This window comes from Penicillium lagena, assembly GCF_028827675.1.
Source record: "Penicillium lagena strain IBT 129212 chromosome Unknown utg000001l_segment0_segment0, whole genome shotgun sequence".
NCBI classification, from domain to species: Eukaryota; Fungi; Ascomycota; class Eurotiomycetes; order Eurotiales; family Aspergillaceae; genus Penicillium; species Penicillium lagena.
In genome coordinates this window covers 6,152,049-6,176,416 of record NW_026623222.1, presented here as the reverse complement: position 1 = coordinate 6,176,416, position 24,368 = coordinate 6,152,049, and the positions used below count along the sequence as shown (strand labels likewise).

The 24,368-nt window shown below is 46.1% G+C and overlaps 7 protein-coding genes across 7 annotated transcripts; 4 read left to right on the top strand and 3 right to left on the bottom strand.

The window, feature by feature from the left end:
• Positions 1–875: 875 nt before the first annotated feature.
• Positions 876–1,979, top strand: N7510_002712 (cupin domain-containing protein; the record flags this gene model as incomplete). The annotated part of the gene is made up of 3 exons (XM_056974639.1): positions 876–1,107; positions 1,176–1,491; positions 1,562–1,979. 3 exons carry the CDS (start codon positions 876–878, stop codon positions 1,977–1,979), a joined length of 966 nt encoding a protein of 321 aa, XP_056839756.1.
• Positions 1,980–2,074: 95 nt separating this feature from the next.
• N7510_002711 (uncharacterized protein) lies at positions 2,075–4,928 on the bottom strand (the record flags this gene model as incomplete). Its single annotated transcript, XM_056974638.1, has 5 exons — positions 2,075–2,449; positions 2,529–2,734; positions 2,792–3,495; positions 3,559–4,626; positions 4,681–4,928. The coding sequence occupies 5 exons, from the start codon at positions 4,926–4,928 to the stop codon at positions 2,075–2,077; spliced, it is 2,601 nt and encodes an 866-aa protein (XP_056839755.1).
• Positions 4,929–5,285: 357 nt separating this feature from the next.
• On the bottom strand, positions 5,286–6,916 carry N7510_002710 (uncharacterized protein; the record flags this gene model as incomplete). Its single annotated transcript, XM_056974637.1, has 5 exons — positions 5,286–5,347; positions 5,413–5,929; positions 5,999–6,210; positions 6,246–6,579; positions 6,656–6,916. 5 exons carry the CDS (start codon positions 6,914–6,916, stop codon positions 5,286–5,288), a joined length of 1,386 nt encoding a protein of 461 aa, XP_056839754.1.
• Positions 6,917–7,298: 382 nt separating this feature from the next.
• N7510_002709 (NAD(P)-dependent alcohol dehydrogenase) lies at positions 7,299–8,835 on the top strand (the record flags this gene model as incomplete). Its single annotated transcript, XM_056974636.1, has 5 exons — positions 7,299–7,418; positions 7,506–8,324; positions 8,379–8,527; positions 8,596–8,614; positions 8,674–8,835. 5 exons carry the CDS (start codon positions 7,299–7,301, stop codon positions 8,833–8,835), a joined length of 1,269 nt encoding a protein of 422 aa, XP_056839753.1.
• Positions 8,836–8,954: 119 nt separating this feature from the next.
• On the top strand, positions 8,955–10,203 carry N7510_002708 (amidohydrolase family protein; the record flags this gene model as incomplete). The annotated part of the gene is made up of 5 exons (XM_056974635.1): positions 8,955–9,152; positions 9,220–9,337; positions 9,389–9,499; positions 9,553–9,675; positions 9,734–10,203. 5 exons carry the CDS (start codon positions 8,955–8,957, stop codon positions 10,201–10,203), a joined length of 1,020 nt encoding a protein of 339 aa, XP_056839752.1.
• A 2,077-nt stretch (positions 10,204–12,280) lies between these two features.
• Positions 12,281–13,989, top strand: N7510_002707 (uncharacterized protein; the record flags this gene model as incomplete). The annotated part of the gene is made up of 4 exons (XM_056974634.1): positions 12,281–12,541; positions 12,609–12,704; positions 12,765–13,481; positions 13,537–13,989. 4 exons carry the CDS (start codon positions 12,281–12,283, stop codon positions 13,987–13,989), a joined length of 1,527 nt encoding a protein of 508 aa, XP_056839751.1.
• Positions 13,990–18,687: 4,698 nt separating this feature from the next.
• N7510_002706 (uncharacterized protein) lies at positions 18,688–18,846 on the bottom strand (the record flags this gene model as incomplete). The annotated part of the gene is made up of 1 exon (XM_056974633.1): positions 18,688–18,846. One exon carries the CDS (start codon positions 18,844–18,846, stop codon positions 18,688–18,690), a length of 159 nt encoding a protein of 52 aa, XP_056839750.1.
• Positions 18,847–24,368: the final 5,522 nt, after the last annotated feature.

Genomic DNA, 24,368 nt, shown 5'->3' with positions numbered 1-24,368 from the left:
AGCCATCCAGAGTTACCAAAAGCATTGCCTTAAGAAAGAGTCTAGTGCGCGAAATTTGAATCCACTCAGATCAAACTACTAGCGGATCAATGTGTAGCCCAGGTCGGCAACTGGGTCATCGAGGAAACAAAGAGCGGGCATAACAAAGTTAAAGAATTTTGTAGACGTTGCGGATGTACGCTCTGGACTATCCCCATGCATCATGAAGGGAGGATAAAGGTGGTAAGAACTTCCTTACTTGAGAAAGGGTGAGCTGTCTGTTCTTGTTGGCTAGGACTCTATATGGTTCCTGTGCACGATGGTTTTAATAGTTCTAACGCGATAATTCTTACAGGCTCGAGACTTTCAAGCCCGCCGCCGAAATGTTCGTGCAACTTAGGCCTTGTTACTTGGAGAGTATTGGAGATACGAATAATTTTGATACTATGCCGGGGTACTAAGAACAGCCTGTCTCTACCGTGTTCCTGGCTATCTGATGCACGCTAGTGTTTGGAGTAATAAGGGGAGGACGCTGAGCTTATTGCTGTTATACTATATCTTAGAAAGAACGAACCATTTTCAAGCTATTAGCAGCTTTAGAAGGCATTACCATGGAGTGCATTAGTCTGATGGTGATGAGTAGTGCCGCTCAGATGCTCCGAACTAGACTCGGGACCCAGATGCGAGGGGAACAAAATGGGGCTACGCCTGTCCCTTGCTGACCGGCGATTCCTAACAACTGTAGGCCCGAAAAACCAAATAGTCCTCGGAACTACTGTCCGAAAGCAGTACAGAATAACGGAGACTTTCACAGAACAACATATGAGAAACGGTTATAACTACTTGGGATGTGCGCGACCTTCCGAAACGGCATCAAATCCAGGTAAAACACAACAATGTCTGCGTCAATTTCAGTCCCAGAAGGCTTTCTTGCAGCAGTTGCAGCAAAGCACTCTGCGCCGTTATGGACGGTGCTTAGCAAAATGGTGCCGCCGCATCCTAACCCCAAAGCCTCAGCCGAGTTATGGAAATTCGACGAACTAAAGCCCCTACTGATGGAAGCCGGCCGTATCGTCAGCGCAGAGGAGGCCGACAGACGCGTTTTGATGCTAGTTAATCCTAGGATGGGTACGTACACCTGAAATCTTGTTTGATGGGAATAGTTCCGTGGACAAAGTCTGACATGTTTTGCACAGAGGCGCCATATACTACAGATACAATCTACGCTGGTCTACAGCTTATTCTTCCTGGAGAGACCGCTCCGGCGCACCGACATGTAGCTTTTGCCCTGCGCTTTATAATCGAAGGCGAAGGCGGCTTCACCGCGGTGGAAGGCCGCAAAATCTCCATGTCTCGCGGAGACGTGATCCTCACTCCATCATGGCACTGGCACGACCATGGTAATGAAGGCAACAAGCCTATTATCTGGCTTGATGGGCTTGATTTACCTCTCTTCAGAAACGTCCCGGTCAACTTTGCGGAGAATTATACCGAACCCCGATACCCTAGCCAGTAAGTAGATAATGCGGCTATCCCAGCGCAGACTAATATCTTCGGGATCTAACTGCCATTTTCTCTACAGAACTGTTTCCGTTAGTGCTCAATCCTTCCCCTGGCATGCCGTCCAGGTAGCTCTGGATTTCGGAGCAGGCCCCTATGCTATCTACCACTATCACCGGACCGGGCAACGACACCTTTCGACGTCTATCAGTGCACAAGCCGAGAGAGTGGCTGCAGGCCACACCACAAATACCACACGCGATACGTGCTCATTTGTCTATCATATCCACTCAGGCTGTGGTAGAACGAGTATTCGAGCCGCGGATGGAGAAGCAAAGGTGATTCAATGGAAAGAAAAGGATACTTTCGCCGTGCCCGCTTGGTCAGAGGTACAGCATACCGCGGTGGATACGAGTTATCTCTTTGCCATTAATGATAGGCCGATGGTCGAGAGTCTTGGGCTACACAGACAAGTCATCGTAAGCACAGAGACACAGTGATATATCATCATCATTTGTAAGAAAATTATATGCAAATAGTACACCACGAACAAATTCTTGGTAAATTTCATTAGAAAACATAGGTTTATACAAGTTTAAGCCCAGCCTGGCTGGAAATTGACCAGTCTCTCAGCCCCCAGCTCCTGACCCCGCGACGTGATAGTATCATAATCAAAGGCGTTCCAAAAAGTAAACGAGCTTTGCAGTAGTGAGCCCATTGTCTCTGTAGAAAATCCCCCCAATTCTTCCATCTGGTTCGTGTTTAGGTTGCCCGTGGTATCCTGTATTCCAGAACTGGGCGGCGCATTCACGGGTCCCCAGGCTTCCAGTCCTATTCCGTTTCCCACGCCCATATGATCAAGGCTTGTATCCCTATTCCGCGCGGACACGAGAGTACTCAGCAGCATTTCTTGGTCCTCGCTGTCACCGTTACTATTGGTAGGGCCTTTCTCGTGAGGTCTGACGGGTTCCTGTAATTTGAAACATGATTAGCCTCATTCCAGATGTCCGCTCAACGCTCGGAGTTAGTTTTCATTTGGAGGATTGTACCTGCTCATATGCAACTCGGTGTAATTGTTGGAGAAAATGCTCGCTTTGCTGTAGCTTGTCACCCCCAAAAGGAACCAGAGAATGGATTGTCTCGAGCCCCTTGCGTATTGTTTCATGGATCACGGCCACATCTAGGATTATGGCCGCCCGATGCTCAGTCGGAAGCCCTACAGCACCGAGCAGAACACATAGAGAATCGAAGTTGACTGATCGGATGCTTAACCAGACTGTTCTGATAATGGACGCAGGAGTGGACGGCTTACAGTGAAAATCCCACCACCATGCACCTGTCAGATTGGCGGGGCGGTTAACACTGATCTCTTCAATCTGCTGCTGCGCTGATCGGACACATATTTGAGCACTAAGATAGGCCAGCACACTCTCGAAACTGGACTGAGGCCGTACGACAGTACCGTTAGCAGCCAGTCCGTGGATAAGGTCGGAGAACAGCGGTGGCCAGTGATAAGACGGATATCTGGCGCTCTCCATGGGTTGACACGGCCCAAGTAAGAAGAGGATAGTCTGGCGGTGAAGCAGAATACGCAGTCCGAGAAATCTGTTCTTGAGGACAATTTTGCATCGTTGTACCCACCAGGGTTGTGGTGAGACTTGCTGCTCTGTGCTGTCCAAAGAGAATCGAAAGTAGTCAGGGAGAGATGCGTGCCAAGATACTAAGTGTTCGTCGGCCTCTACCAAATCTATTAGCGATTGCAATACGTTGCGCTGTGTTTCGGGCTCGACAGATGTGTCGGATTGTCGGCGAAATGGTTGCAGCTCTTCCGTGATCTTGTCCATCACTAGGTAGAGACGGACGGTGTAGTGAATGAAGGCATTAACCGAAGGGATTCTATCAGGTTGTGTCTTGCTGTCGCGTATGTAAATGTCGTCAACCAACCGAGGAAGTGGGGGATTCGAGAATCTGGGGTGTAAAAGAGTTGGCTGACGACCATAGATCATGCTGGCCACCCTGACATTTCGAAATATTAGCACATATCACCACCGAGGATGGTCAATTCGACAAGCGACATACCTGTCGAGGGAAAAGCATCCCCACCAAAGGCGTCTGCCAAGCTCACGATCAAGAGGGGCTTGCGAGCAGTCCCGCGAATCCAAGTGCAAGTTTAGGCATTGTGCTATCCTTGTGGCATGGCCGATTGTAAGCCAGCATTGTTTTCCCCTCATGGTACCTTGTTGATACTGTGCCATCAGCAATAGCGTCTGCAGCATGCTGATTGAGCAGGTATTATACGTATGAGCGACAATAAAGGCGCGGGCACACCTATAAAAGGAAGTTCCGGAGCCCATAGCGCTCACTAGATCGCCACCGGGGGTTATGTTGCGGCAGAATTGGCAGCCCAGTGCAAATATCAAATTCATCATCGCCATAGCAACTGGTTTAATGGGGGTGTCGGAGGTGTACATATTGTCGAACTGAGCCAGCGTATCCTCTTCAATTAAGAAAGGCCAGATAGGGTGGACATTAGTGAAGTAGGCCTCTAGTAACTGTTTCGCAACATGTCGGTGTGGTAGGCCTTGGAACGATGGCACGGCCAGGTATGACCGCAACGTGGCGAGATCGTCCTCATCATCCCAAGAGCCGGTAGATGAGCTGGCATTCACTTCAAGAACGCCCTGTCTAGGTTGAAAAGTGTGGCCTACAGTGGATACAGACATCCTCAGAGGCATGGTGGAGGCCTTGACGTGCATGGCAAACCGAAGAGAATACGAATCGCTGTAGAATCCGTCTGTATCTTTCCCTTGTGGAGGCGACATGGAGTATTCCACCATTCCATCCGTTGCCGGCACTTCCTCTGCCGTTTCCCTGGCCCCGGTATCATTTTCGCAGGTGGTAAATGTCGATATTGGGGCGATGGGCTCGGGGGCTACAGGACTGCAGTCCTTGTGACCTCCGTCGATCTCTGTAGTAGCGTCATCGCCCTGTACCTGTGCGAGGAATGGCTGTGGACCATTCGATCGACTGTGCGAGCTGTTGAGGGGCGAGGCGATTGAGCCCTGTGGATCCTTTGCTATCGCCTCTGGCTGTGTGTTTAATTGAGCTTCCAGCTCCTGTACTTTCGCTTCCAAGTTATCCACATGACTGCAAGATGTCAGGACTTACGTATCAAAGGGATTCTGAGCTACAGGGACGTACAACTGGGAGCAGACGGCCCTCTTGTACAGAGGTGGATAGACGCAGTCCTGGTTGCGACCTTCACAGAACGAACAACGCGGCCGTCTCGAGTCGCATCGGGCTTTCCGGGCCTTGCAGGTGGAGCACGCTTGGTGCACCTGATTATTCAACCGATCGGCCATTGCCTTTCTTTTCGCTGGGACTGAGCGTCGAAGCGCCGGGTTTGGCGGTGGTGATTTGGCGGAGTCGGACATGTCGACGGTGACCATCACCTAATGAATGGTGGGTTGTTTGAACATAAGCATCATTGCAGAAATTAAATTACGACTGACGCACAATATCTTCATTTTTCCCTGGATGCGGGGTTGTTTCCCCAACCCCGGGACCATGGAGACTGGAATTTCTCCACAGATTTTTAGTGGATAACGTACGCCACAAGGCGACTACCTAAACGTGCGGGCCAGTATTATACTTGGGTCCATCGGAAGGGCCCTCCGAAAGCATTACTGACGAATTACCAGCTGAGAGTTAATTTAGTTATCGACCAATCAGCAGTCCTCGCGACAAGCAGACTTTCCCACAAGCGACCGAGGCTCTACCACCGTCATCAGTGACTGGGTTTAGGGTTATTCACCGAGATCGCTGTCAGTTATCGTAATAGTCTTGATTTGTAGAAACTCGTCAAATGCTATGAGAGAAATATCGTCAGAGAACAGCTAGGAACCTTACAATTGAAATTATGCGTCATCTTACCCCAAGGAACACCGAACCGTCCCCATCCGCTTGACTTGGTTCCTCCATGAGGAAGCTGAACTTCATCGTGCACAGTCATCGAATTGACATGGACCGAACCACTATCGATTCTGCGCGCAATCCTTATTCCTCTCGCCACATTTTTGGTGAACACGCTGGCGGACAATCCGTATTCGTGTCCGTTCGCCAAAGCTACCGCCTCATCTTCGGTCTCGAAAGCTAACACGGCGAGTGTTGGGCCAAAGCTCTCTTCCCAGTAAAGCCGCATGGATGGCTTCACTCCAGTAAGAATTGTGGGATGTAGACTAGACCCGTTTCTTTCTAGCTTTCCGTACGCCAATCTGCCCCCTTTGTTGATTGCGTCTTCAACAAGAGCTTCGGTTTTTATGGCCTGCTGATCAGATACGGCCCAACTGCGGGGAATCCGTGGCGCCTCGACTGACAGTCTAGCAATCAACTCCTCGGCCACGGATTTATGAACTAGGACTGTGTCGGTTCCCATGCAGATTTGCCCATGCTGCGATGCGAGTAGTTAGTTCATATGGCCTCCGGTAATCGACAGGACAAGCATTAAGTGGCGTCTTACATGCACAAATGCGCCCATCACAGCGGCCTTTGCCGCTTGCGTAAGGTCAGCATCGTCAAACACTATCAGCGGTGCCTTGCCGCCTAGCTCAAGAATGCAAGGTTTCGCATATTCCGCAGCCTTAGCAGCAATTATCTTGCCCACAGCCGTGCTCCCAGTGAAATTCACTTTGCGCACCGCAGGGTGGCTAATGAGAGCCTCGGCGATCTGCGCTGCATCTTCTTTACGGTGCTGGATAATATTCAACACCCCCGGGGGAAGCCAGCTTCTTTCAGTAATCGGCCGATAAAGTGATGCACGCCCGGACTGAGCTCTGATGCTTTCAGAATGGCTGTATTTCCACATGAGATTGGCGTTATCACGGAGCGAAGGGCAAGAAACAGGGACGCGTTCCACGGCGCGATACCGAGTTGGACTCCGTACGGTTGTTTGACCACAAATGCCATCCTGCTAGATTCACAACAGTGCGGTAGCATTCCGTTCGTCATATTTGTGACCTGGGCAGCGAGCTCTTCGAATAAGGCGATGCCATTGTTGATGTTAATTTCCTCAACCATGAAATCCGGAGCGGGGGTTTCTAACTGCCACAAAAGTCAGTTCACGTCGCCATTAGGTTATGTAAACATCGCTAGGTATCGCTAAACATCATATGCTCACTTTGATAAGCTCTGAAATCTCTTGTCGTCGATTGTGCAGGATACGAGCGGCAGACTGTAGTAGCTTTCGTCTCTCCCATGGCGATGTTTTGGACCACGGCCCGAAAGCCCGCTGTGCGCTCTCGACAGCCGCGATGGCTAATTCTGGAGTCGCCCCATTCGCGGTGTGGACAGTCTTGCCTGATTGTCCATTAATAACAGGGAACTCTATGGCGCTGCGAACGTCTTCGTTGTCTATCCAGAGAGCTTGTACGGGTGCCATCTTTCTGAATACCGATGGTAGACGACCACGGAATTGGCCAGTATTGAACTACAAGCTGGTCGGTGCCGTTTAACCTTTTTATAAGTAATTCCCCCATGGGCCGTGCTAGTCCGTTTCTTTTCGGCAGATTGCACGCCTTGCCGTACCGCACACCTTCCTTCCGCGGCCGGACAACCCGTCGGAGATACGCACCGACAGTCTATGCAGAGGCAGGCTTGGGAGAGCGATGATGATTCGGCTGGATTTCTGTAGCTGGTCCAATTCCATCTTCTCTTTACCACTCCCCCTTCTTCTCGCTTCAGGCCGGTGTTATTGTTTGGGACTCTCAGAAGCTACCCAATTGTGCTTACGATACTTTTCCCCGCCAGAGAATATCACCAAGATGGCTGCGACTGTGGATATGCTGGTCTGCCGCGAATTAGGTGGCCCATACGAGATTCGAAAGGCCAAATTAGGGACACTTCGCGACGACGAATTACTTGTCCGGATTATCGCGACAGGGGTTTGCCATACCGACTTTTCCTGCTGCGATGCACGTATATTTTTTTACAAAACATGAATATACCTAGCGAGAACTAACTGAATCTAGGGAACGACCCCAGTCCCCCTACCCCTGGTTGGTGGGCACGAAGGCGCCGGTGTTGTAGAGCAAATAGGCTCTCAGGTCGAGCATATCTTCCCCGGTGATCATGTGTTGCTCAGCTTCAGCACCTGCGGGGATTGTGCTACTTGCAAAAGAAACATGCCAGCGTACTGCACAAATATCTGGAAACTAAACTTTCTTGGGACTCGAACAGACGGCACAAAGGCGTACAGAGATGCCATAGACGGGACAGAAATATCCTCGCACTTCTTCGGCCAGTCGTCGTTTGCGAAGAAGGCTATTGTCAGAGCCAGATCTGCAATTTTGGTTGCTCCAGATCTCCCGCTGCAGACTTTATGTATTCTTGGATGCACGCTGCAGACTGGTGCTGGAACGGTCCTGAATCAACTCCAACCACCGCGAGGAAGCTCTATTGCGGTATTTGGAGCTGGTGCAGTCGGAATCTCGTCGATACTAGCCGCACTTTTGACCCCTAATCTCAAAATTATTGCAGTGGATGTTTTGGCTAGTAAACTCCACTTCGCGAAGATGCTTGGAGCACATCACACCGTTAATTCATCGGAAAAAGATCTTACTGCAGAAATTCTTGCTCTGACCGGGGGCTTTGGTGTTGAGAGGGCTCTAGACACAACAGGAAATCCTGAAGTTATTAAAACGATGCTGTCAGTCACCGCGCCGGGTGGCACTGCTGCGTCCGTCGGGGCGCCAAAGATGGGAACAAAGATTGACATAGAGCCGGCTATCTGGATTACTCGGGGAGTGAGCTACATAGGCGTTCATCAGGGCTCTTCTCGACCTCAGGAGGTAGGTTTTATCCAAGCTCTTTTGATCTTTATATGACGCTAATTCCAAGAATAGTTCATCCCTCGACTGATTCAGCTATGGGCAGAAGGCCATCTACCTGTGGAGAAGATGATAACAAAGTACAGCTACACCGATATTGAGCGCGCGAAATCCGAGCTGCAAAGTGGATTATGTGTGAAGGCAGTTTTGCTCTGGGACGAGGAGTAAATAATACCACATATTTCACTTTTATATTGAATTTCATTGTAAGCATAGAACGTCAAGTAAACAGACAGATTCTCTACCCTAAAGTCAGCTTCAGCCGAATCTCTCATGCAGAATTTAATGCTGAACTGTAAATACGGACCAGAATTCTAAAGATCCTACGCTCTCGGGCTTTTTGCTTACCGTTTCAGGCGCTTACAAATTGAACCACACCCCAGGCATCCTGCTACAAGAGACGGGGACGGCCTCCGGCGTCTTCGGCCTCGAGGACCGCAGTGTCCTTCACCAGTCGCCGGTGGTGGATTAAATGTCGGTTGTCGTGGAAAATGGTCCGACTATATCTAGTGATGTTGCAGTGGCGTGGAAAGATGGAAGTGTGAAGACTTGAACTGTTAAACCTTTCACATCAAATTATTTCCCTACGACATGTCTGGACAACGGTCAATCGCCTTTGCTGGCCTTGGACGTATCGATGTCCATCACCATTGTTTTCCTGGAACTGTCCCGGAGTTAAAGTCCGAGTTTGAGGACAATTCTTACAATCTCAACTATTCCCCCTTCCCCTCCACGCCACAAGAACATATCAAGTATATGGATGAAGTTGGCATTCAGACTGCTGTAATTGTGAGTCTTGAAAATCTACCCTAGTATGAGGTTTGTCTTCTTACATGATTTTGTATTTGTCCTCAAGACTCCATCTATCAAGTCCGAATGGCACAACGGCTACACGGCCCCTAAGTTCCTCGAGCTGTGCCGCAGGTCCTTCCAAGCCCAGCTTGAATATGTTTTTTTTAACCCTCTTCGATTTGGTATAAGACCTAGAACTGTAAATGATAAGGCACTACTAACGTTATAACAAGGCTGTTTCGCTGTTCTCCCGCTGCCGCATATCCAGGAAACAATAACCTTTATTCGCGAAACATCCTCCGCTCCAACACCCCCGGATGGTTTCGCTGTGACCACCGCTATGGGTATATAATTACCACTTCCATATCAGCCTCATCCTAGCTAACAATTTATCTAGGCCAGCGCTATCTTGGTGATCCCGCTTTCGAGCCTGTTTGGGCTGAGATCAACAAGCTGCGAGCGGTCGTCTTCATCCATCCAGCGGACACTGTCATGCCTGAGTACCTAAACTTTGGCCCATGTAAGTCAATAATGCAGTGCTCAATAACGTAACATGCGACTAATCTCGTAATGTACAGTCGTCCAGGAATTCCCCTTCGACACCGCTCGTGCCATTACAAGCATCATCCACTCCAGTGTCCTCGTCCGCCAACCGGATATCCGCTTCCTCTTCTCCCACAACGGCGGCGCGTTTCCGTACCTGGCTGACAGGATCGGCCGTCAGCATCTTGACAATGTCGTCACCAAAAAAAACGAGGGTTTGACAATGCGCGATATCCTGGCCACGAAGAATATTTACTTCGACACCAGCATCTCCTCCCCGATGCAGTACCCTATCATCAAAGATCTCGGTATCCCGTCGAAGCGTCTGCTCTACGCAACTGACTATCCGTACACAAAGCGCGATGACAATATCACTTATTTGGACGGCTACAATGCGCCCAAGGATTCCGGTCTTTATAATGATGCGGAGATGGAGGGCATTCTTCGTGAAAATTCCCTAGAGCTGTTCCCCCGCCTTGCGAAATTGTATGCTGCGCTTCGTTAGGATGAAAACAAGCTACGATATTTTTGTGCCTACAACTGTGCAAATTAAGATCTAGAAGAGGAAAGAAAATATATCTGTTTCGAGCATAATACTATCGGTAGTATATCCAGTTCTTCTCTGATCCTAAACTCCATAGATATGAATTCAGTTCTCGATATAACATGTGCTTGTTCTAGCCTCCTACTGAGACGTAATTTAATCTACTATCACACTGGTTTTGTGATATTCGATTTTACATTTGCAGTGCATATATCAAAATTACGGGAAACGTGTTGTAAAGAATACACCTGAATCAAACTCCCAGATAGAGCAGTATGGATAATACCGTATTCTTGTGTTTGTAATAAATAAGTTAACATCCTAACCCGTAGTGCCTATTATGTGTAGCAGGCAACAGCTTCCGACCCATGCTCCCATATCGATGGGTTCTGAGCCTTTCAGCCCACAGACCGAATGCGAACCGCAAATCCCAGCAAATTTACGCCCCAAATTGCGGGTCCGGGATGAGGGGCTGACTGCACCTCTAGTGTTTCCTACACAGCGAGGACATCCACGTTATGGCTGTCGATGTACCCCATCGCAAATCCATCCTCGGCAACAGCCTTAGCCAAATTCTTCCAAACATGGCCATTTCAACAAAGTAGTACCCCTCCGCATTCCAGTTTGTTTTACCGCAAACCCCCGGGCTTCTGCAACGAAAATAACACATTTGTTGATTAAGTTAATTGTACTAACGTAATCGGTAAGCGAGTGAGTCAACGCAAAACACCATAGTAAACCCGATATTTTACAACTTAATATCTCAACAACAATAATTTAATATATACTCCAATTGTATTGTAATATTATTTAGAGCATAACTGGCCTACTTATGGAGCTTAAAGGAATTTCGATAAATTTTGAGATCTAGTGATTGAGATATATATATTCAGCATGTAGTCGCACTGTATTTTTCCATAACGTAGTTAAATAATTATTTGATCTCAATTTAACATAGTCTAAACTATTTATTATAAATTTAAATAATATTATACCAACAATAAATGAAACCAATTCGTCGTTGTTGAAGTACCAAGTTGTAAAAAGACCGCGGTTACTATGGTGTTTTGCGTTGACTCACTCGCTTACATGGCTCACTCGCTTACCGATTACGTTATCTCATTATATGAGAGTGGGGCTACCGTCGGGCAAACACGCCGAGTCACAGGGCTCACCCAACACTCATCTTAAATATCGCGGCCACACCCTCCGTCGGATACCTATACCGATACCTACTTAGCCTTTGCTAGATATTAACGACCAAGTTTTCCGCCGTGAATCATAACAATGTGCTTATATGTCTTTAACCTTTCTTGATTAGCGGTACAGAACCTTAGTGATTAAAGACAATGTGAATCAGAGTCAGTACAGAATGAATGTCCTATGAACCAGGGCTAGAAACCGAATATTGAGAGAGAGAATGTAGGACGTTTTTACTAGATTAGTATGTTTTCAGGAAGAAGGTAGTCGTAGGCTAACCAGATCATGATCCCAAAGGCAGCCTAGATTTACAATACCTTAGGTCCCGCCGGACTCGAACTTCGTTCTAACCTGCCAAGGCCTGTTAGAGACGTACAGAGCAAAAGTCCGAAAAACAGTAGGCATTTTACAAACCACCTCCACTATCGGTGTGAAGCGATCTCTGGAGCAGAGCGGGGAATACAGTGATACACGCAGTAAAATGGTCCGACTTGCGGTGCAAACCGTAATGTCAGATACGAAAAGTAGAAAAATATAGGCCACTCAAAGAACCTATGAAAAGGAGCTGTAAATTACTGTTCCACAATCTTCTACGCGTAGGAAGTTTGGGTATACCTTACTAGCAGAAATCTAAATATCCAATGCGAGATTAGAATATAGGTCTAGCTCTGGCCCTGCAGATGCAGATCGGACCCTCCCTCCGCAATTCACCCCATGGGGTATCAGCTCCAAGATATATATTCAATTGCTGGTTGTTCTTTCATCTTTCTTTCTCTACTGCGCGATTTCGATACTTGCGATATTTATCTATACTCCTCTATCGCAAAGACATTCAGCCATGAAAAGTAAGACCGCTCACTCGGCAATGGATGATAAAGATACTTACGTTGATCTCCAAGAGCATGTTATGCTTGAGGAGTGCGAGGATGGCCGTTCGTCTGGTGGGATATTGAAGTATAGCAAACAAGGAATCTTACTCGATCCTCAACCAAGCGATGACCCGCACGATCCTCTGAACTTCTCACATCTGGAGAAAAGCCGCGTTCTGATCGGATTGGCATATTGGGCTTTTCTGGGAACTGCCAACCTGATTATCATCGTAAGATAAATGCATTGGCATCAACAAATATTATACCTCTGGAGGCTGACTGGGAGACACCTGACAGACTCCTGCTTTCTTTGAAATTGCCGAAAATTACAATACCTCTCTCAATTCTGTAGCTTACACAGTTAATGGTCCCCTCGTTGCATATGGAGTTGGGGTAGGTGCCCTCTACAACGATACAAACTCGGGGCCAGACTAATGCTAAACGAGTACACAGTGCCTTTTGTGGGTCCCCATTGGGAATCTCATAGGAGTGCGACTCTCATTTCTGATATCCGCTTTTGGAGCCGCAACGTTGTCAATCTGGGCCGCTCTAGCACCTACTTTCCACCAATTTGTTGCCGCCCGGGTTCTCGCTTCTCTATTTTTCGCATCACCAGAGGCATATGGACCGCAGATTGTTACCGATACTTTCTTCCTACACCAGCGTGCTGCGAGCACGAGTGTCTTCACTGCATTCCAATTTTGTGGCTTCACGTTTGCCGGCTTTATAGGAGGATATGCAACTATGAATCATGGGTGGCGTGCGCCATCATGGGTCATGGTCATTATGTCATATGTTGCTTTCATGGTTGTTGCCTTCATTTTTCCAGAGACTACGTTTACTCGATCCAAGGCCTGTGAACGAAATTCAAAGCGCCAATATATCCACACATTCAGTTTGAGTCCCGGAAGTGGTGGAGGACCACCAAAATCCTCCAGCTTGTGGAGGTCGTTTGCAGTACCGTGGAAATACATCTTTCACCCTACGGTTATGCTCGCTACCATATTTTTTTCGCTGTTCCTGGCAACCAATGACTACTTGTTAACTAGTAACTCCATCGTTTATCCGATGGTATACGGATCCACTCTGAAAGAGGTGGCTCTTACTTCGTTTGCGCCTACTACTGGCTGTCTTGTAGGGATTCTCATTGGGGGTTGCGCGAATGACAAGGTAGTTTTTCCTTGATCTTACAGCTTCAATCACATAATTAGCTAATTCTTGGCAGTACGTCACATGGCAAATATCTAGAAATACCGAAGGTGTCTTTATCCCCGAGATGCGACTTTCTATGGCCATCATAACTGTCATTCTAGGCCCCGCAGGTCTCATCCTTTTCGGAACTGCCGCCCAGCATCGGCTCCACTGGATTTTACCGCTTTTAGGAGAGTTTATGGTCAATCTAGCCTTGGTCATAGCTGGAAACATTACATATACATACATGGCCGATGTATATCAAGAACGAACTGACCAGGTGCTCGTCATGCTGAATGCTTTAAAGAATTTGTCAGCATTCGGCTTGGTCTATGCTGTTACGCCATGGAACTCTCATAGCGGCTATAGTGTTGCTTTTGGTTGCCTGGCGGTCATCTTGTTTGCAGCTCACTTGCCACTTGTTCTATTGTATTATCGGGGTACGAGGATGCAGACTTGGGAGGCCAAGACATTTCCTGTGAAGTAGATAGACAGTATTTTACAATCTCTTTTTACACGTCCATTGCTACCTCCGACTCTGCTGCCAAAACCACTGGTATTCGCGAGGCCTATGTAACGGGCCAGGGCCGCTTGTTGGTGATGTGTGTGTGATTGGAAGGGGCCCCGGGGGCAGCCCAACTAACGTAAACCACGGGCGAGTGGCCCATCCACTCGCAACCGTACGCATTTAATTCAATATAAGTCAACCACCAACGCCTTTTTTACATATGAAATATCCGTATACTAATCAGGGCATTTAGTCCTCTTATGCCCTATTTGCCAGCAATTTGAACACCGCGGTGGCGCACGCTGCTTGGTTGGTTCTGCTGCCGACGAAGGACCTGCTTCGGCAGTGTTTTCCACTTCAACGACTAATTGATCATCCACCATTCGCTGTATATTGTCCTCGCCTGTTATTCCTACTTCACTATCCATCCATTTACTAGGTTTTGTCTGATTCTGTTTCGTTTGGTTGACCTAGGAGCGTAGTTTCTCAATCTCGTGTGCCGATATAGCATTTTTAAGCGCCTCTCTCTCATATCCTTTGACTAATTGTGCGAAAGCCTGCATAATAGGACTAGGCGGTGAATGTATACGCTGGCGAAGGAGCTTATTGATTGAATGTGCCTGACGATTTAGGTCCTTTGTACGATGAGGTGTGTAGAGGACAAAACTGCTACTATCGCTCCTACTAGTCCCTGGTGGTGATGGTGTATATATATCGGCAAGTAAAATATTTAGCTTGTCTAGCATACGTTGCACATCTAGCGGAACGAGACCAGCGGCGGCAAAGCTATTTCGTATAGTAATGCCTTGATATGCCTCATCTCGGGCACGTAGATATGTAGTAAGGAAATCAAGCTTATCAATATGATTCCGGCCCTAGCGAATCTAGTCCTAGATAAGCTGGCTATATGATCGCTTAATAATAGAAAAGCAGCCCACATCGAGAGGCGGTAATAGATGCGAGGAATGCGGTGGCATACATATAGAAACAATATTGTTTTCTATACATAAATCATCAAATGCTTCGGTTATATAGCTTCTATGGCCGTCTAATATTAATAGACGCTACACCCCCTGCGTGCGCTATGTAGTCAATAGAATAAAATGGTGTTTTAACCATCGTAGACCAATTTCATCTGTAGTCCATCTATTGTCGCTCGTTCCGAGGCGCTAATCGGACGAAAGATCCACGAACTAAGACTAGTTATATCGCTTGCCTTTGAAGATAATAGTAGGCGGAAGCGCCCACCCACTTACATTAACTGTTTCAATAGTAGTGACCCATTCGCGATTACTAGGGCGTACTACCTTGCGCCTACCATAGTATTCCCTGCGTGTAACAACCTTTAAGGTGCTTATAATACCCATTGCGAAGCCCGTTTCGTCAAAATTATAGATATCCATAGGCAGAATACTATATTGCTCAATGGTGCGTCAGATAGTAGTAAACCAATGACCACTAGATCTTCACATAGAGCGCGCTTATATTCATATCCCCTACTAAAACGCATTGTAAGGTCCTTGTAGCGTTTCATGAAAGTCCCTGACCAATTAACTCCGACTGTTTGGATAGGGTCATCGCCGCGCTTCGCAAGTAGAATATTTGCCATTTCTCGTATCAGAGCGTGATCGGCAGCAATTCCCCGGTCGTCCATAGAAAGAAGCCATTTCTTTAACGATTCCTCTTCCAATTGGGTCAATTTTGTGTTATTTGCGCGTGTAGTGGGACGATAGCTCTGGCCCGCGAGCCTATTCTGGAGGGTAGTTCTTAGAATACCAAATCGACGTGCCGCTTCACGAATATTGACAATTTCGTTATTCTTGTAAGCTTGTATTGCGAGTAGGACCCTTCCTTCCTGATTGGAAGGATTAGGGCCCGAAATACTGCGTCTTGGCGGCCTAGTAGATGGTTGAGGAGAGTAGGAACGCGTGGGAGACGCGATCTGGGGGCAGGTGGGCCACTCGCCTGTGGTTTACGTCTAGATTATGAGCTGACTAAGTGAGGTCGAACCCGGAATCATGTGACCCCTGCGAGGGTAGTGCTCCAACACCGCTGTCTAATCACGTGCAGGCACGCGACCCACGCCCATTGTTTATTGTCGGAGTCTAGAATTTTCGTATCCACTAATTAGTAAATTTACTAGATAGTGTCAGGTGACAATGATTGAAAATGATGGTATTCAGGTCTAGCTACCATGTCCATATTTATAGTAGAGAAGCGGAAAAACTCTACACAGTGAAATCTGGCCACATCGGGGCACATCCCTGATTGGGAGATTGCCAGATGGTTCAGCGTCAGGATGCGGATTATAACTACTGACAAAAGGCTCCATTTAGTTAGGGAGCGGTGAAATTCAACGTATTTCTTGGGAAGGGGGGTCACCCAAGCGAGCGGGTCAGCCCGAAACACCATAGTAAATGTATCATATTTATCACTCGATATTTCAATAACCACAAGTCCATTTTATTCTAAAAGTCTGAACCAGAGTTGATACTTATTTCCGTTCCGCTGATAGGGTCTTCAAGGGTGATTTTCCGCTGAGTGACCTCGAGTCTAGCTAGCATTGATCTCACTTCTTGAAGTAGGTCAGCGCCGAAGGTGGGATGGGATGCTAATAGGTTTCCTACACAAATTTGAAGTTCTCATCTCGAAGATATCCTTCAACCGAGGCTGCCACTAGGATGCGACGCACTAGATGCCCTAGAGGCAAAACAATTGCCCAAATAATGTGTTGACATGTGAGGCAATAGGTATTGGTATTGTTGTTTCGTGCAAAGAAGTTGCCTCGAGGATCAGGATTGGCAACAAGTATATACTTGATGGACTGAGCGATTTTGGGATTCCATCCCTATAATATTGCACATGTCTGCAAGTCTGACGATCTCCAGAATAGCTGATATTTGATCTTCTGGGCCTTCTGAATTGAATTGGATTCTGCGCAGATATAGCCGCTGTATGAGTGCTTCGAAACTCCGCACCGAGACCACCCCCACCACCCCTTATAATACTTCTAGAATTGCTACCTGCTGTTCTCCCTTTGCAGAATTGCCTTCAAAAATTGCTGTAAAATAGGTTAAGTTTTTGCATCGAAGGTATTTTGAAATTTCATATTCGTGGTCGCTAAAGCTGATCTGAATTTTGACGGTAGGACGATGATACAGTGGAAGATGGCTGAGTGAAACGGATTTTAGACGCCACAATTCTCGACAATTTTTTAAAGTGCTACTTACGTTGCTGTATTTTCTTTGGCACTTGCTTCCGATAACGAGGTCATGGCTTCGGTTCGAGGTAGGGTAAATGCGAAGGAAGAAGTGGCAAAAAGGCGGATGGAAGAGAGAGGCAGTCAGTGACGACGTATTATACCGTTGCGATAATTTAACATGACTCAGTAAATATACCTTAACTTTAAGTTATTCAACGCGGCACGATCGGAGAGGTATCCTAATTTAGCCTAGTGCTCTTGATGTAGGGCTCTGGGAAACAGTCCGAGAGAGTGCAACGATAAAGCTGGTTTCGAAAATTACTATAGAGCCAAGCCAACTGATAGTAAGTTTGCCATGGGATTTTACATGATCGACATGGCGCTTTCCTACCATCGGTGCTTCTTCTGCGTAAGATGAGCGACAATGACTAACAGCATGAGCTCGCTACGGAGCTGTCATGCATATCAAATTGTGGTAGACGTTAGTTTCAGACACTTTTGTACATTTTCTGTCGGGCTTTCCCAAATTTCCATCCATTAATATATTGTGTCATATTGAGGCAAAGGCGTATTAGCTTACATGGTATGTACCAATTGAGAAGAGGGTTAGATATCTACTTTAGTGTGTCTACACTGCACTATTTAACAGATTGACTTGCTCGCGAGGGGTTGACTGACAATGAAGAGGAGAAAAGTGGCTGACAGCAATCAGTAGTTGATGCCACATAATCAAGGTAGAAAAGCGGGCATCGCTGCCCTAACTGTACTATGACCCAACTTTCTCTTGACACATGGTCCTAGATATTATAACAGCCCAATGCCTTCAAAATTTATTACCCAGGCACTGTATTGTATCAGAAAGCACGACAACAACACCATGGAGTTCAAGAGGTGGTGAAAGCTGATGACGGGGGAACTAAGGGATTCTTTTTAAGAGCATCGCTCGTGGCGAAAGAAACGGTCGTCTTTGTGACCCTAGAACTACCAAATGTTGGGATTCCTATGCATGCAGGACCATTCTCTCAAATAAGATGCTTTACTTTTCCCTTCAATTCAACAACACTTCTAGGCTGGGGAAAGCGAACATCCACCCCCTCTATGGATTTGCAACCATTGATGTTGGCGACGAACATAGGTAGGAAAATATTCGAATAATTCTCTGCATCTTTGAAGGATCGGACCGACGAGTCGCTAGTCACAGTGATGGGAGCACAGTTCATATACATCTCGCGATTACCAATACGATTAAACCAAGTCTAGGCCAAAGTGTATTTTCCAGGGCCAATGTTTTCAGGAATAGTGAAGAGAAGTTGGAGAGAGTTGTCAGAAGCGGGACCACCGGCTAGGTTGCCTACTACATCTACAGCGCAGCCTCCTTTATAAGACTATATGACCATCTATTCCGAATTTTTGGTTGGTTCACGGTCACTGGTCAGACTCACCTAACAGGATCCGCCACCGTGAGTCGCACTGCCTTAGAATGTCATTGAATAGTTATTGCCAGCGCAATAAATGGCTTCTTCGGAAGGGACTCGAAAAGCGTCTCCGCGTAACTTGCAGGGAAAATCACTACCGTCTGCAGCAAGTGGCGAGTTATTGAGAGTGTCTTTGTTATAGGGCTCTGGCGAACCCATGATTAGATGTACATTGACTAGCCAAAGCGCAAATGCCTTTAGCAAAAGACACTATTTAATAAGTATCATAGCGGCGAGATCGGAAAGAGGTCGTATCTTCGCTTAGATTATAATCAGATGCCACTGAACCAATTTGATTCTAGTGTGAAAGCAGCTGGATTGTAAGCAAGGCCGATGATGGATTTATATATTAAACCAGCGCGAGCCAAATATGCCAGGTTATTTTACTTGGCTGCTATGGCGCAAGTTAAAGCGCCCTTGAAACTCATATCCCTACAATAGCCATACCCTATAGAAGATGCGCATAGCTGGAATTGAGGCGAATGTGACCAAGTAGGTTTACTAGGAGATAATGGTGAAGAAACAGTGGTGAAGAAACTGGTGAAGAGTGAATCAATTTTATTAATGAACAAACAGTTGATCACCAAAGAGTATCATACATCGACTTACCATCACCAAGGCACATGCTGAGAGGTTACTACGTTTAACGGCAAGCTTTTGCCTGTTTTAGGAAGATGAGGGCTTTGGTACTTTGGTAAGTGGCATAGATTCATTCACAATGAGCCTTAATCACTGGTTCAACTGCTGCGACGTAACGCTGTTGAACATAGTATATCCATCCACTCGTTAGAATTTATTACTTATATTAGGTGCTATCTCGTTTCAGATCCTCTTCACAATTTATCAGGTTCTTTTTTAGGTACAATTGTGATCCAATGTCTATCAAAATGGGTGTTCAGCTAAACTCGTGCATCAACCGGACAGATGCAGTCAACCAAAAAGCACGTAGGAGAAGAGAAACTCTCTTTAAAAAGGCCTCTGAATACTGCTTAGAATGTGAAGCAGACATCTATCTCATTCTTCGGATGAAGAAAATTGGGCGGATCTACACTTTAGCGTCAGAATCAAAAGGTTGGCCTCTTTCCCAAAAACAATTAGTGAGTTATGCCTCTGCCACGAATTCGACTTTGCAAAAGTACTAATTATTTTACGTCAAGAGGTTCTATCATCCTATTCCAATCCGGAGGTGTTTGAAGAGCTCAGAGTCAAAGGTGGAGGAAGAATTGGTTGTCCACAACCAAGAAGCTATAGCTTTGGTAACGAGTGAATGACCCATGTGTCACATTCAGGGCTTCCATCCACTACCAAATGCCTGCTTTGCGAGCGCTGGATTGAAAGGTGGAATACATGCCCTGATTTCGTGGATTATGCTGCCCATACATCACGATAAATTCACAACGCAAATCTATCTAACAGTTTTCTTTTTCTCTTTTTTCTCCTCTTTATTTATTTATTTTTGAAAGGACGATTCAAAGTCTTATGTATTTCACATAAATTTATTTTTTTAAAAGAAAAGAAAGCCTGTGTGCTGCAAGTACAGTAAAGCGAAAGGCACTTGTGAGGTTATATACCAATTCCATTTCCGGGTCGCATGTCACAGTACAAGAAAGCGCAAGGCAATATAGACATCTCAACTTAAATTTCTCTCCATCGTGAGACGAAGTCGGGGCTTATCTCTTATTTTTATGTCTTCTCTCTTGTTATTTCTTTTCTTAGCAGCCACTACGTAAATTAGAGAGAGCTGCATCAGGCAAATGAGTTCATCATCATGATTCCGACCAGACATTCAATGGAAGTTGAAGTTGTTCAGGGAAAAGAGAGCCGATTTTGGGGAGTCAGTATTTCAGAAAGCGTTCCATCTGAGTCAGCAAGCCATGGAGTCCTCAGGATACGCTAAAGTCCCCAAGGTACGCTCAGGGTACGCTCAGGGGGTACTCAGGGTACGCTCATGGAGTGCTCAGGGTACGCTCAGGGAGTGCTCAGGGTACGCTCAGGGAGTGCTCAGGGTACACTCATAGTTGCTGTCAAGATGCTCAATTCGACACCACAATGATCTCTATCCAAAGTAAAATGCAGGTTTGTATGTTAAACTATATCGTCAGGATAACAACTACATGTAAATCAATCCACTATGAGGTGCCTACCATAGTCTCAAAATGTAATTTTTCAGAATCTTAGAATACAAGCCCATGCGCCGAGCTATTAGCCCTATAGTTTATCGGTTGCGACGATAAATAGGGATCGTAATAAACGCGAAACAAGTTTAATTAAAAATTCAAACAGGGGAGTAACGGCTGACTGCCCGTCTGGCCTAAGAAGGACTATATCGTCGTCTTGATAATATATTAGAGTCGGCGCTCTTACTAGTGGTAGCCCGCAACCTAGAGGCACGGCGACATGCCTTAGAAGAGCCGCTTCTGGTCGCAGACCGCTTCTACGTATTTAATGTTTGTCCCGAACTACCATCTAGTCGTCCTTTCAGTTGTGTGCAATAGTATACTTAGAGAGAGCCTTTCGATCTTATAGGGAAATATTCCGCAATTCGACTCTATAGCAAGTTTTTCTTCTCCTTCAAGTCAATCAATTTCTAGTCATCCTTACTAGAATAAGAAGTCCTAGCAGTTGTATTGCTGACTCGAGACCTTTTAGATTTGTTGTGCTTCGAGTATCTAGTGTCAACCTTGTCTTAGCTAGGTGTAGATGCTTTATCCTATCCGTGAGGGCAAGTATTTGATCGTTCTTCTTTAAAAGTAAATGAATAAAGGATTCTTGACAAAAAAAGCTATCGCGTTAGGAAGCCTCAAATAGGGATTGTTTCGGTATCTCGCAAGCTTATAGTGTGAGTTAGACCTTTAGATTAGTCGAATTAAGTAGCGTCGACAGTCGAGTGGGGTGTAGCTATGTTCTAGATTCGCGTGGGGGCATAGCGCGTCGTAGTTTGTCTTAACTGCCTCGTTAGCTGTGAAGAATGCCTATGTCCACGCGATTTATAACAATTATTATCGATATAATCCTTATCGTCTAGGTCATCTAGGACATTACTACTCTCGTCGTAAACCAGATCGGATTGAGTTTTCCTTTTCCCTAAACGGCTATACTATAATCTAGAGAGAGATCTAGTCTATACTCGATCTTAGGAATTTCTATCTAGTTAAATAGCTAAGCTTAGTTTCGGCGAATAGCAAAATCCTATATATGCTGCTAGGGAGCGTAATAGCCAATCTTTCTCTCTGATTTGCGGTGTTAGAAAATAGACTGTGTCGAAAGTCTACATACTAAAAAGGCAAGAGAGTGTTCGACAATACTATGTGTGTCGTATTCATAATCTTTTTTTGCCTCTTTACTTATGGCTGAATCAACGATATTATTAACTAAGGTGATTAGGAAAATGTTGCCCTCCTCAGCCTCTGTTGTCTTCCTAGATATCTAACTAGGCGGCGCTCTTGCATTAGGGACCTTAGTAATATTGAGAGAATCTGGCTGGATGTTATAAGGTTATGAAACACTTTAAGAGGTGTGTGATCTCTGATTCGTACTAGCAGAACTCTGATCATATGCCGTCGTGGTCTCGTCTACTAAGTCGAGTACTACATCTGTTTATCGCACTAGGCTATCTATGGTCTTAACCTGGTCTATAAGGGCTTTAGTGAGCTAGTAGACTCGCTATGGATTGACTAATACTGACCTATGAGAGAAAATTGGTTTGTCCGCTTAATAGATATTTCCGCTAGGGCTAGTAGACTAGGACCACGTGTTGGTCTAAGAATTAGGGGCTGCGATGAAGGCTTAAGGATTTCTGATCCTATCTGACCCTAGGAAGTAAAAAGTTCACTGCTCTAGGAATCCTGATTTTTGTGTAAATCTGGTCTAAAAATAAGATTAATAATGGCTTTGTTTGCGAAGATCAAGATCTGGGATGAATCTCAAAAAGGAGGGGCGATTCTAGATAGAGGATTATAGCAAGCAATGATATGAAGTCGAAATTTCGGAAATGAGTGCTTAAAAATAGTGCGCTTACTATGATTGTCCTTATCCTATTCTTATTTACCGCTTAAAACTTGCACTCTCCCGTCGCCGCTTGTCCTATGAAATGACGGTATAGTAACACGATTATTTTGTTCCTTATGATTATTAGACAATCTATTGTCTAGCTCGCTAAGCCACATAGAGATAGCATCTATGTGAGCTCCGCTGTTCGAAAGTAAGGCCTATGGCTTAATCATAGTGCTATGTGGATTCTGTAGATAAGGATACTACGCTAGAGAAAAATTAGAAGCCTACGTGGGGCAAGGTGGATGGCCTTGAGGTGAGTCGTGGGATGGAAATGTTAGATCGGAAGGTGACGGATCGGAGTACTTAGAAATGAAGCTAGGTACTTGTAGGGGCTTCGACTTGCGAGGGAGGTTGGTAGCAGGCGGTTTGTATAGAATAATATCGTCTAGACTGATTGTGGCTATGTCGTTTAATTCTAAGAGAATTGTACTGTAGTAATTATGAGGGACTACCTAGAAATAGTGGTTGACTTTGAGTTCTAGTATTCAATCCCACGGGGAAGCAGAGATCTCTTTAAACCCTAGTCCTTACCCTCGCCTCCTAACTTCACGACCATCTTGGAGAATAAGTATAGCTTCGCTATGACGTTCGGAATCTTTCATCTCTTATCTCGGATTAACGTAAATGACGCATGAAAATTCCTAGAAAGTATCGCCACTCTGTGCGATATTTTCGCTATTAGACAAAGATTATATAGCGACTGATGGGGGCGTGGTCCGTCACGAAAAGCCGCCTTCTGCCTTGCCGCGCCTCGCCGGAAAAGGCCCTTCGCATAGATAATGAGACCGAAGGAATGTTTGGCACGGAGATGAAATAAATGTAAGGCCCGGTTAGATGCTTATTAAAGAAACTGTCGAATCCAGGTGGAGAATTGATCCGCCACAAATTACCCAACTAGTAATATCATGACTGCAAGATAGAAGAAGTCTGACATTCTAAGGATACTCTGGCTATCTCTTTAATAGTGCACAATGCATAGTAAGCGAAATAAGCACACAATAACAAAAATGTGAAAATACAAAAGCAGTTTAGTGCTGACAAACTTTTATGCATGGATCCACCATGCTGGCATCTCGACAGAAACAACCGATAGGGCATAGCATCTAAGGCTCTATAAGGGTTATTAATCTACTTAAAACTATTTAAGTGCCGCATAACAATTTGCATTTGTGCCGAGACGGCCGTTTCCAGCCTGCTAGGCGGCCGAAAATGGCCTCCCCGGCACCGGTCGGCGTGCCCACGCACCCGTCCACTACGGCCACGCGCGTACTCTCGTCCTGGAAACGTAATGTTCTAGAATCCAGGGGCCCCCCTACGCGGGCTTGGCCTGATCAGTTGCCCCGTCGTGATGCATTTCCATCGCATTCTACTCACCTTCCGCTCACCCTTCGGTCGGTCAATTGGGTTTCACCCAGGCCCTGCGGTGAATCGAAATGGCACAGCCAAGCAAGCGTTGGCCGAAGATGCCCCTGGTTGCTGATTATAAAACCACACGCCCCCCCCCCGATGACTCTACAAAACAGGCTCATCATCCTCTACAAACCTTCCAATAGATCTTCATTTCGCATTCTTCTTGTTCAAGTCTGCTTTTTCTTTCTGCATCAATCACTCCTATTTCCAAAGAAGGC